The following is a 12,134-nucleotide window of genomic DNA, read 5'->3' on the forward strand; positions in this document are numbered from 1 at the left end:
TCTACATGCCATGGTTAAATGGTCAAGGGGTGGGTGGGAGGAGAACCTATGACAGCTTTCCAAGTTTGAATACACATACACTCAAAATTACATATTACAGATGTTATCCTTCAAAACAGCTTCACCACTTCGTATGAAAATACTACCAATGAAAGCAAACGTATCAGCAAAATAAGAATTTTAATCCCCCTTTCTTATTGAATCAGAAGCAGTTCTCCATTTTTAGCAAGGATTTGAATGTGCATTGACATGTGAATAAGAGGAAGGAAAATGGGTTTGTGATATAGCCAGAACAAGTTGCAGACGAGCCTGTACTGAGGCAGGAGAAAGAAGTGGCAGATGTGTGAGATCCAAATGCAGGAACGTTCCTTATTTGAGAATACATGATCTGTAGCCAGACACAATGGAGTCAGAGTCCAACCCACACAGAGGACAAGATCCTATTTCAATTACACATACATGTGCTGAGAAACTAGCCAGTTCTAACTAATTGGTCATTGATCCATTAAAAAATACATTTATTGCATGTTTGTTATGTGTTTCTATTACGTACATATTATATGTAGTTACTCCTATGCCCCAGTCCATCTATAGTAGAGGAATTATACCAGCTAACCATAGAAGGCCATTGTGAGGATTACTGAGAATGCATGTAAAATGCTCTGAATATTTAGGAACATTGCTGTATACTTTAATTACTGGCTGCAAAAGGTGGCAGCAGCCCCCCAATAATAAAGTATTAATTTAGTTCATTTAATATGGTCCAAATGGCCCAAGTATTTATTCTAATGAAATCTAAGACATGGGCCAAGTTGCCTTCTTATAGATTTTTATCTTACCAAAATTAAAATGCTGGGCTCGGTATACAGATATTTTCACTAGTGGAAAACAAGGGATCAAAGGTGCAGCCTCCTTACTCCCATATTTACAAAGCTGTCAATAGTGCCATCACCCCTCTGCCAATGCAGCCAATATGAGATATGAAGCTCCTCTTGCTGTATGTTGTGTTACAAAGGGTAGACTGTTTCACAAAGGCTCTGAAAAGGAAGCTGAATTCCAGAACCCGATTCCCTAGCTATCTTTAAAGTCCCATTCAAATATGAAGTTTCTGAAGTGGGCATTGTTACCTTTTAGTTACATACTCTACAAATTAAGCATTTAATATATCTCTAAAATTAACCTGAAAGGTAACATGTTGAACAATCCTCACACACAGCTTTCATATTTTACATTTTGTACCATTGTGCACAATATTCAACTAAGAATACATCGTAAATCTAGTTCTATGCGTACAGAGATTTGCATGCTAGATAGGTTACATTTTGGGAAATACAAATGTTCTTTTCAAAAAATATCATTCAGAACTAACTCAAGGATTATAGTATTTTTATTATTTCCAGGAGAGAATGTCTGTAATAAGCTTCAAATAAAACTAATTTAGTCTCATACAGTAACTTAGGGAGCAATCCTATGGCCACTAGACACTGTCTAGAAGACCACAGGTTATGCTCATTTCCGGGAACCGACCTCGGAGCCCTTGCTCCGAGGTCAGTTCCTGGAAAACTGACCTCCCCCGTCTGTGCTGCCTTGGAGGCAGCGCGAAGCTCCATCCTCCGCATTGTAAGAGGAGCGCAGAGAGACTGAAAAGGAGCGGGGCTGTGGGGTGTTCCGGGGTGGGGAGAGCAGAGCTGCACGTACGACACATCCAACGTGTCATATGGCAGCTTCTTCACCTGGTCGGGCGCCGCGCAGAAAACGGCTGTCTAGAGAAAAACAGCAAGGCAGGAGAGGCGCGGAGGGAACGACACCGCTCCCCGGTGCCTCTCTTGCCTTGCTTTGGATAGGTGGTTGTCTCCCGAGTCTGGAGGCGGCCGCCTATCTAGTTAGGATTGCGCCCCAAATTCCGAAAGCACAGCATTTGAAAGAACACTGCAGAACTTTGCTGTTCTGTTGCTTACATCAGCTTCGGAAGTGCTACCTTTATTTCCATGTGTGAAAACCAATGCTTCTGCCCATGTAAGTTTCTACTTGCTTATATTATTCTAAGGTAACAGTTGAATACTTTTATTAGGACCTATTAAAATGCCACAAAGTAGAAAACAAAGCTTTTGAGTTCACCAGAACTCTTTCCTCAGGTTAGATGTTCAGCAAAAAAGAGGGCTTGAGAGCAAGACATTGCTGTTCTTTTCTCTCCTGTGCTTAACATCCAGCTTGAAGAAAAATTCTGGTGAACCTGAAAGCTTGCTCGCTATTTATGACATTTTAGTTGGCCCTATCATACTGATACAGCTATTGGTAATTTTTGTCTGGATTATTCAGGCATTCATATCTCCCTACATTTGACTTGTGCTCCTCACTCGAACCATTTAGATTTCTTCTGGTGGCACTGTTATATGAAGCAAATTGTGGCATATGGAGTTCCTGGCTGTATCTGTACACTTGGGCTGATGTATAAATTGTCCTACCTTATCACCCAGAATTGACCAATGATATATTTACCTCTATTAATGTTATGGATGTGCTAGATTGGTGCCTGGCTGTGACAATGTATTGGAGGAGAGCTTATATACTGAAGCTTAATCCAGACAAGACTGAGATGCTGTTAGTGGGTGATTCTTCTGACCAGATGGAAGATGTGCAATCTGTTCTGGATGGGGCTGCACTCCCCCTGAAGAAACAGATTCATAGCTTGGGGGTTCCTGGAGCCATCTTGGTCACTTGAGGCTCAAGCAGCCTCAGTGGCACTTGGCCTTCTACCAACTTTGGACAGGGGTAACCTGGCTTCTGTCGTCTATGCTCTGGTAACCTCCAAGCTAGATTACTGCAATGTGCTCTACATGGGGCTGCCTCTGAAGATGGTTCAGAAGCTGCAGTTTGTGCAAAATGTGGCAGCCTGATTGATAAGTGGGACTAGAAAGATTTAGCATATAACACACATTCTGGCCTGGTTGCACTGGCTGCCTGTATGTTTCCAAGCCCAATTCAATGTGCTGGTTTTGACCTATATAGTCTTAAACAGCTCAGGACTGCAAAGGAACCCAAGGCAGCTTACATGGTCTACTTTCAGTTGTTATTTTACTTCCCAAAGCTAAGATGAGCAAAGCTAATGTGTGATCTCTCCCTTTCTACAAGGTCACTTTGGGTGTCGATAGTTATTCATTCACCTAAACAGTATAACAGGATCTGGTAGGTTCCACATGAAGCAACCTGTTAAAAAAGATAAAAGTTTAAAATTAATATAAAGGTCAAGAGAGCTTAACAGGGAAACAGACTGGCTGAACATATACACTGTGAGATGAACATATATGATTGAAAGAAGCAAGCAACGGCAAAGATAAGGCTCCAGACGGAAGCCTGCCTGCACTTTAAGATCAGCAAGAGAGGCCCTTCTCATTTGCCCTCCTGTGACAGCACTTAGGTGGGTAACTACATGAGGGGGCCTTTTCCATAGCGGACCCGCACCTCTGGAATAAGCTGCCATCAGGGGTCTGCCAGGCCCCATCATTGCGGTCTTTTAGGAAGGCCCTGAAAACTTACTACTTTACTCTGGCCACCTCCTGATTATGTTTTATTGGACTGGGTTGTAGCTGCAGTTGTAGGTTCTGTTTTGTGCTGGTGTTTGTGGTTTTTTAGAATGTTTGCTGCTGTAGCTGTTTTTATTGTTTTTATTACCACTTTGGTTTTTTTATTATTTTGAGTTTTACTGTTGTATGCCACCTTGAGAGGGCTCATGCCCTGAAAGGTAGCCAATAAATATTTCAAATAAATAAATAAATCATGCCAGGCACAAGGATGAGTGCAGAATTTGTTAAATGAAAAACCTTATTTTCATAGCATCCTGATACCTTCACCTTTACATTTCTGCAATTCATTGTATATATTTGGCCATACGGTGAGGTAGGAACGGGGAGAAGGGTATATTGAGAAATCCCGAAGTCCCTTTGGATTCACAGAATGCAAAGTTGAATCCCAACTACTGTGTTTAGTAAGGAGTCATAGACAAAAGTAAATAGAAAATGTAATCATTTATCTCAGATGCAGATACTTCAGCTGCCCATGTACAGTAAACATCCTTCTAAGAGTGAAGCTGTAACTTCCACACAGCCCGGTGAAATGATGATCTATATACTTTCCAGGTCTGGTGACAGTATCCTTTCTTAGAAACAGAAACTCTCCAAAATCCTGGACCAACAAAAGGCAGGCTCAGCTGTATAGATGGCACATGCACAATTATTTCCACAAGCAAACTATCAAATGAATTAAACAGGCTGAGAAGCCTTGGTAGTTTTTGTACATATGCATAGAAAACACAAGAAAGAATGACATGAATTCCATGGGAAAGAATGCACATTTCTTCAGTTTCTCCATGGGGAATGTCTCTGAAGTTTCTTATAGCCCTTTGGTTTTCTAACAATCCTAGGCAATGGCAGCTCTTAATTCACCCCCAGGCTTGAGATTTACAATAATGCAGCACAAGTTTGCCATCACTTCCAAAACACTGTAAGGGAACAAGAAGAGGAAAAGAAAAAAGTTAAACTAGCAATGTTAATGTTCAGTTAAACCTTATATCAGCAAACTGCTGGATCACGGCATTCCCTTGTGTCCCTTATTATACAGGGGAGGATACAGTGAGTTAATATGGACTTTTACTTTTGAAATACTGCCATCTATTGACAAATTAGTTTAAGAACATTTTGCATACTACACTTGTTCCAATCATATATATCCCAGACAGGTAGTGATATGGTAACCAAACCAGCCTCTTAGTTTCTAACACGAAAAGCAGAAAAGAAAACATTTAAAAGCTGGCAGTCACCTCATATAGTGTCCCAACCTCCTGGTCTGGTGAAGGAGCAAAGGACTGATTCACATAAATAAACTGCGTGAGAAAAGAGACACACATTGAGAAATTTGTTTTAATAAGCATTAGAGGCAAGTTATTTACTCTAAACATAAAACATTCTGTTGAACATTATGGTATTGGTTACATTTTGTACCTTCAAAATGTCAACCAGAACTTTTAACATCCATTCTGAAGTAGCAATGGAAGGCTCTTTCTGTAGGGCCTCAGAATGCCATTGAACTGTGACTACATGACTGAAGGGAAGAACAGCCTATTTCCAACTACAACCTAGAGGACCAAGTGCTGCTGGGCTGTCCCCCCAACCCTTAAGGTCTGGCAGCTACCAAAGAAAATGAGAGAGACCGCCTACCCCCAGTTTCTGGTCTGAGAAACTAGAGCTGCTGGGAGCTCCCCCCGCCCCTTTACACTCTGCTCCAACTCATAACTATTTGGGGCAGAATCCAATGGGGTGCTTACACCCCCACCAATTCTCTGACACCCCGCCAATTCCGTTGCACAAGCGGCCCCCACTGCTTGTGCAATGGCGATTTGGCACTTCTGGGGCAACCTGAAATGAGCAGAAACACTTGTTTCTGGAAGGAGGAAAGTCAGCATAGCTCACATAAAGGAGTTCCACTGACCTGTCTCCTTCCAGTAATGAGCGTTTCCGCTTGTTTCAGGGCTTCCCCTAAGAAGTGCTAAATCTTCCTTGTGTAAGCAGTGGGTCCTGCTTGAACAATGGAATTGGCAGGATCCACTGCTTGCAGAAGGGAATCAGTAGGGCAGAAGGGAATTGGCAGGGGCATAAGCACCCTGTTGGATTCTGCCCTTAGTGTTCTTAGGCAACAGGAATTAAATGAAGGGCACGTTGGCCCCAGGACAACAGCAGCAGGTCTACATTTCTCCCGCCCACAAGAACTGCATCACAACCTCAGATCCTTTCTGGGCAATTGCCAAGGGGCTGTTTATAAAAGCTTTTGGAGAAAGCTACAGTGGATATAAATCTAAGCTTCCAGATGGACAGGGTTACAAATAGAAGATGATGGGTGCTTCCAGATGAGGCTTTTATTGGGCAATCGCCCTGCCTCATTCACAGAATTTTATGTGGGGGTTCAGACAATGTCATCTTCCATTCATAACCCACTTCTGTGCTTTCCTACCACTTCGCCCATCTTTTTTCTTATCACAAAAAAGTCTGTTAAGGAGGGAAAGAGAATAGTTGCACAATGTCTTTTCACTGGTAAGCACTAGGAGCTGTCCATCCAGAAACACCCAACATTGCCTGGAACCCCTGTAAAATGTTGTGAATGAGACAGGGTGACTGCACAATAAAAGCCTTGGGAAATATCCAGTGCTTCTGCTCCGCTTACACCATCAATGTAACACTAGCATAAGTGAGCTCTAGTGCAACACCAATAGCACATTGTGTAGCAATGGGTTCCCCTGGAAAATCCATCACTTCAGCATACACTATTGGGATCACTTATGCTAATGCTACATCAATGGCACAAGCAGAGTAGCAGCATTGGATACTGCCCCTTATCTGGAAGCACCCTATGCTCTGGGTTGGATCGTAATCCTTGATTGAACATTATGTGCAGAACTATGAGCAAGCTGATCTTTCTGGGGTTTCATTACTCAGCGGCCAACACTTCTCTATTAAAACACTTAGTTTCAACACAACAATCATTTCAGAATGACTGGGTTACCGTTTGTGAACTAAAAAAATAGTGGGAGCAAACAAGTCTGGTGCCTTCATGCCCAGCATGTGAGTTTCCCGGCAGCATCTGGTTGGCCACTGTCAGAAACAGGATTGCAGACTAGATGTGCCTCTGCTCCAATTCAGCAGGACTCCTCTTCCATGGTTCCCTTAGCTTTCTATTTGGGAATGAAAAACGCATCACATACCAGCTGTTCTGAGGCCACTAGTTTGAGAAACTTTTTGATAAAGTCAATGAGGCCTTGGATTGTGCGGGTTTTCTCTACCGTCCATTTCTTGGTCTTCATTATAGGGGTATCTCCAACTGCCTTGAGTAAAACATCAACTAGAAAGGACAGCACATTGTAAATAAGAACAAATGGAAATAGAACAGAACATGGTTATTAAAGTATACTGAAAGATGACTAGTAAAATACAGAATGGAACTGGTATAGAAGAAAAAAGGGAACAGGGCAGAAGAAAACATCCCTAATCTATAAGAATCCTACAGGAGGTCAGGAAAAGCCATTCATGCCTATTTTCATTATGTATTTTGGATATTTTTAGGCCACCTTTAAGTGAAAAAAAAACCCCTCTCAAGGCAGCTTACACAATAAAATGTAATAAAACAATAACCTGAGAAGATTAATAAAGTAAGTAATAATCATAAATCAAACATATAGCCCAGAAAACAGTAAAGTCCAATACGTAACTGCAGCTAAGCATTGTCTGTCTGATGGTAAAATTGAACAGATGGGTCAATAGGGCTTTCCTAAAGCCTACACTGATGGTGCCTGAGGGACCCCAGATGATAAGTGTGGATCCACTGCAGAAAAAAGCTCTCCCCCTTGTACCCATTAACCTAACTACCCTCAAAAGAAGGGCCTCCACTGCTGATCTTAAAGTCTGGCCAAGCTCATATGGGTGAACGCAGTCCATCAAGTAACTCAGACCGAAAAAGCTTTAAAGGTTAAAACCACCACTTTAAATTGGGCTCGGAAACATGTTGCTAACTAGTGCAACTGGTGCTTTATACGTGTCATATGAGCTTACTCCCCACTAGGATGTTGATGGCTACATTCTGCATCAGCTGGAGTTTATGAACCATCTTTGAAGGCAGCCCCATCACAGTGCATTACAGTAGTCCACCTTGGATATCACTAGCATGTGGATTACTGAGGCAAGGTTAGACGTCTCCAGATAGAGCTGTAGCTGGCATACTAGCCTGACCTGGGGAAAAGCACTCCTGGCCACCACCACCTGAGCTCCCCCTGGAGAACACCCAAACCATGCACTTCATCCTTTGGGGAAGCACAATCTGATCCAAGACCAGTTGTAAACACTTATCCAAAGTAGTCAATTTCCCTACCTGCAGTACCTTCATCTTGTCTGGATTATGTTTCACCCCAAAACCATCTCTGGGCAATGGTTCAAGTATTCTACAACCTCCCTGGGATTAATAGATGGAAACGAAGAGTTTATCCATATACTGATGTCACTACAGTTTCATGCAGATGTTACAAAGCATGGGGGACATGACAGTAACAGATCAAAGCCCATGGGGTGGAACAGAAGTCCCCCAGCATCACCATGTGAGACTGCTCACCCAGGAAGGACAGGAACCACCACACCTCTATGCCTCCTACGTCCAACCCAGATAAGTACTCTAGAAAGGATGCCATGGTTGATGCTACTGAAAGCCATTGAAATGTCTAGGAGTTCCAACACATTTGCACTCCCCCTCTCCATTCCCTGGCATAAGTCATTCACCAGCACATTCCAGGATGTTTCTGTGCCATAACCAGATCTGAAACCAGATAGGAATGGATCTAAATCATCATCATCATCCAGCCCTGCCTAGAGTTGAGAGGCTACCATGTCCTCCAACACCTTGCCCAAGAATGGCAAATTTGATATTAGGTGACAGTTATCCGAAATAATTGGATCTCAACTTGTTTTTTTCCATGAAGGGTGCAGCTCTGCTTCCTTTATTTAAAATTATTTTTAGGCTGCTTTTAAGGGTAGAACCCTCTTAAGATAAAAACATTAAAAACCATACAAAACAGATACAACAAAAATCAATTAATATATATTCAATAAAACGTAGATAGAAACAGAAGTTACCAATAAAATCTGCAGCCCAAGAACTACAGAAAGGCTAGTGAAAACAGAGAAGTAGCTTCCTTCAAAGCTGTGGAGACCTCATCATCCCTCAGGGAGGTATTAACCACCTCTGATATCCAAATACTCTACCCATTTCTGGCTGATTTTACAGCCAGGACAGGCAAGAGTCTAAAGAGGAAGTGGTAGGTTTTAATGCTCCAAGCAGTTTGTCAATGTCCTCAGGTTGCACAACCTGAAAGGTATTCACAACATAATTAGATAGCATACTAGCCCTGTCCATTTCCGCCTCTGTCAAAATAATGACTTCCAAGTCAGCAAGGATACAACTAACTTAAACAACAAAATGTCCAGCAAACTGGTCAGATCGGGATATTCCAGAGACTACATTCAAGAGCCCTTTAACCACCCAAAGAAGCTTCAATGGACACCACTGAGCAGATGAAATAGTGGTGGAGAAATAAGATTTCTTCACCACGATCACCACCACGGAATAAGATCAAATATGGATTCTTATCTGTGTTCAATTGTATTCAATAAGAATCTTCTGCTATTTGCATTCTAAGCATCAACCCCAACTCTGAGGAGAATGATGAGAGCACCAAGGAGATGACATGACTCTACCACTGGGCTGAGGATATTTAGAAGCAATCATATTGATAGCCCAGGTCATCTCCACATTCCTAGTGGAGACCAAGACATCAGCAGGACCACCAACCAAGCCTGCAGGAAAATCCCCAAGAGACCTCAGATGTCCATCCGGATTCATCAGCCTCCAGAGGCAGACCATCAAACTCCATCCCCCACCCCTGTAGAGGATAGAGGTAACCTGAAGGTCAAACCTGATTAGGTAATGATCTGGCCATGCCAACAGTCACTAGTGGCTCCCCCACCCACAGATTATTTCCCCCCAATCCAGAACAGCAACCACATTAAAAGTGTGTCCTGCCACAGGTGTTGGGCAGATATTATCTGAGACAGGACTATGGTTGACCTGGCCATGAAATCCTGAGTTGTCCCTGACAATGTAGCCTTGATGGGAATATTAAAGTGTCCCAAGACCACCATCCTTGGGGTTCTCAATACCACACATGATAGCACCTCTGTCAGGTAAGTCAGGGAGACAGTTAGGCAAAAGGGTGAGGGAACAACAGAATTCTGATCCCGTCCTGGGTTCCCAACACCAGGTAGAAATATTCCAAACTAGCTGGCTATTGGACAAGATACCTGATCAGGAAGATGGAGTCCCTGTAAACCAGGCTTCCCCACACTGGTGTCTGTGGATTACAAATCCCATCATCCTGGACTATTAGCTACACTGGCTGATGAGTGTTATAGTCAAAAACATCCAGCAGGTACCAGGTTGGGGAAGGCTGCTATAAATCAAAGCTACTACCCTTCCCAGCCCTCTAGTTGAACTTGGTGGCCCTCCCCCTTTGTCCAACCAGGTTTTGGTGACTCGGGGTCAGCATATTCTTCAACGATTAGGTTGAGATAACACATCCTTTCCCACTGGCTGACCTGGCATTCATCTACGGCACCTGCATAACAGAAGGGACTGCAGGCAAGCCATCAAAGTTATGGGGGCAGCTGCTTATCCTTCTAAGAAACTGCTCAGTTACTATGATCAGTAGAACAGGGCCTTTTGACAATACCCTTGCTTACAGAGACCTGCTTCTCAGGTACATGGGAAAGGTTTTTTTCTGTCCCGAACTCGGGAACATACTCCTGCTGGAGCTTTGACTGATCTCCGCTCTTTTTGCATTCGAGAAGCGGGTCAAGACAAACATTTTTAATTTAGCTTTTTAAATTGTTGTGGTTTTAAAGGTTTTACTATAAGTTTGTTGGTTGAATTATTTTGTAAACTGCCTTGTTTTGTTTTCAGAAAGGTGACATAGAAATATTTAAAATAAAGAAATAAACAAGGTGCTATCAGTATACTTGGGGTAGGGCAAAATATACACTCATAATAAAGCAAGAACAGATTTCTTAATTACTGGCAGAACCCTACAGTAAGTCAAAAGAAGTAATATGACTTATGGAGGCCTGGAGCGGAGGGAAGAATCAGTGCTACGGAGCTCCGTGGAAGCCCAACTAACATCTGATAATAGTTTTTTAAAATGTATTACATTTATGTCCCGCCTTTTTCCCTCCTAAGGAACCCAAGGCCATGTACGCAATCCTCCTCTCCATTTTATCCTCACAACAACCCTGTGAGGTGGGCTGGGCTGAGAGTCTGACTGGCCCAAGGTCACCCAGTGAGCTTCCATGGCCAAGTGGGGACTAGAACCTGGACCTCCCGACTCCCAGTCCAACACTCTAGCCACTACACCACCCTGGCTGGGGTTGGGTCTGCCTGGAAACTGCGGTATCTTCGGTGGCTGACTCGACTTCCCCCGCCCTCCTATCCCAACAGCGGCCCCAAGTCGGCCCGCCAGTTTACTTTTCTTCCTCGCGTCTCCAGCAGGTTCCTCGGTCACTGGGGAAACGGCTGAGGGGGGAGCCGTCTCGAGCACCCCCACCGCAGCTCCTGCGCCTCCACTTTCCGGGGTCTGTTCCCCGCCTTCACCTCGGCCCCCGTCCTGAGGCGAGAGAGGAGCAGCCACCGACGGCTCTTCTGCCCCTACTTCCGACATAATAGCCCCAAAGCGGAAAGCGCGTCCGCGCAGGGGCTCCCTTTTATAAACTCGTGTCCGGACCACATGACCACGGCAGCGACCGTTTACATTTTGTCCCTCGTGAGCTGCCGTCTCCGTAGTTAGTGTTAGTCAGGTGACGGTGTGCGTGGGACGGGGGGGGGTCTTTCTCTCGTCGTCACGTGAGTGCGCAGCGGTTCCGTCGCCAGTCGCGCGTGCGGGCTGCGCTTTGGGGGGCTTCTTCAGAGTCGCGAGCCCCGAGAGCGTGGGGAGGGGCAGACCCCGCCGCCCTCCGGAGGCCCCTGGCCAACTGCCCGCCCTCGCCATGATTAAAGCGATCCTCATCTTCAACAACCATGGCAAGCCGCGGCTCTCCAAATTCTACCAGCGCTACGTGAGTGCCCGGTGGGGCGCGGGGGATGAGTGGCGGCTGAGGGAAGGAGCGGGATGTGGGGGAGCGAGCTGGGCTTGGCGCAGGACCGGTAGTTGCCTTGAGAATCGTGTGGGGTCGCGGGGCGCCGCTGGCTGGTTCCGTTCGCGCCACGGCGCCTGGGCCCTTGTCCTTGCGGAGCCCGAGCCCTTCGCAGGAGCGCCCCCAGGGGCAAGTAAATCGTTCCGCCCCCTCCCACGCTGGGCCCCATCTATTTATTTATTTATCTGCCATTCTCATGCCCCGCCTTTCCTCTCGAGAGATCCCAGGGCGGCTAACAATATTAGTTAAAACAAACAGAACACCTTACCCCAACTGGGTTACCTGCTCGCTCGGAAATGCGCCCCCTGCCCTCTTCTGTGGTCCTCTCACCCTATTTTCCGTGGTGAGGCCTTGGGCCCTTGG

At 44.8% G+C, this 12,134-nt stretch overlaps 2 protein-coding genes across 5 annotated transcripts in view; one reads left to right on the top strand and one right to left on the bottom strand.

The window, feature by feature from the left end:
• Positions 1 to 163: 163 nt before the first annotated feature.
• ATG12 (autophagy related 12) lies at positions 164 to 11,316 on the bottom strand. Of its 2 annotated transcripts, none has more exons than XM_084833914.1 (4): positions 11,107 to 11,316; positions 6,752 to 6,888; positions 4,817 to 4,879; positions 164 to 3,207 (listed from the first exon to the last, which is right to left on the bottom strand). In XM_084833914.1, exons 1-4 carry the CDS (start codon positions 11,297 to 11,299, stop codon positions 3,157 to 3,159), a joined length of 444 nt encoding a protein of 147 aa, XP_084690040.1. In that variant the 5' UTR covers positions 11,300 to 11,316; the 3' UTR covers positions 164 to 3,156. The 2 variants fall into 2 exon arrangements, with proteins under 2 accessions (XP_084690040.1, XP_084690039.1); XM_084833913.1 differs by having other exon boundaries at positions 1,371 to 4,498.
• A 138-nt stretch (positions 11,317 to 11,454) lies between these two features.
• The window catches only part of AP3S1 (adaptor related protein complex 3 subunit sigma 1), a 38,544-nt gene continuing 37,864 nt past the window's right edge, over positions 11,455 to 12,134 (top strand). For all 3 annotated transcript variants that reach the window (XM_084833909.1, XM_084833911.1, XM_084833912.1), the window contains exon 1: positions 11,455 to 11,693. In XM_084833909.1, coding sequence (XP_084690035.1) covers positions 11,625 to 11,693 — 69 coding nt within the window. In that variant the 5' untranslated portion in view covers positions 11,455 to 11,624. The remainder of the gene's footprint in view (positions 11,694 to 12,134) is intronic.

This window comes from Heloderma suspectum, chromosome 2 (assembly GCF_057233095.1).
Source record: "Heloderma suspectum isolate Gila_16-S chromosome 2, 16-S_ref, whole genome shotgun sequence".
Taxonomy (NCBI): Eukaryota; Metazoa; Chordata; class Lepidosauria; order Squamata; family Helodermatidae; genus Heloderma; species Heloderma suspectum.

Excerpts from the sequence above, each read along its gene's own strand:
- ATG12 (XM_084833913.1), bottom strand. The coding sequence starts at position 11,299 with ATGTCGGAAGTAGGGGCAGAAGAGCCGTCGGTGGCTGCTCCTCTCTCG. Across the intron at positions 6,889-11,106 it reads TGGAGACGCGAGGAAGAAAA|TTGATGTTTTACTCAAGGCA; the intron begins GTAAACTGGCGG and ends TGTCCTTTCTAG. Across the intron at positions 4,880-6,751 it reads TAGTGGCCTCAGAACAGCTG|TTTATTTATGTGAATCAGTC; the intron begins GTATGTGATGCG and ends TTTCTCACGCAG.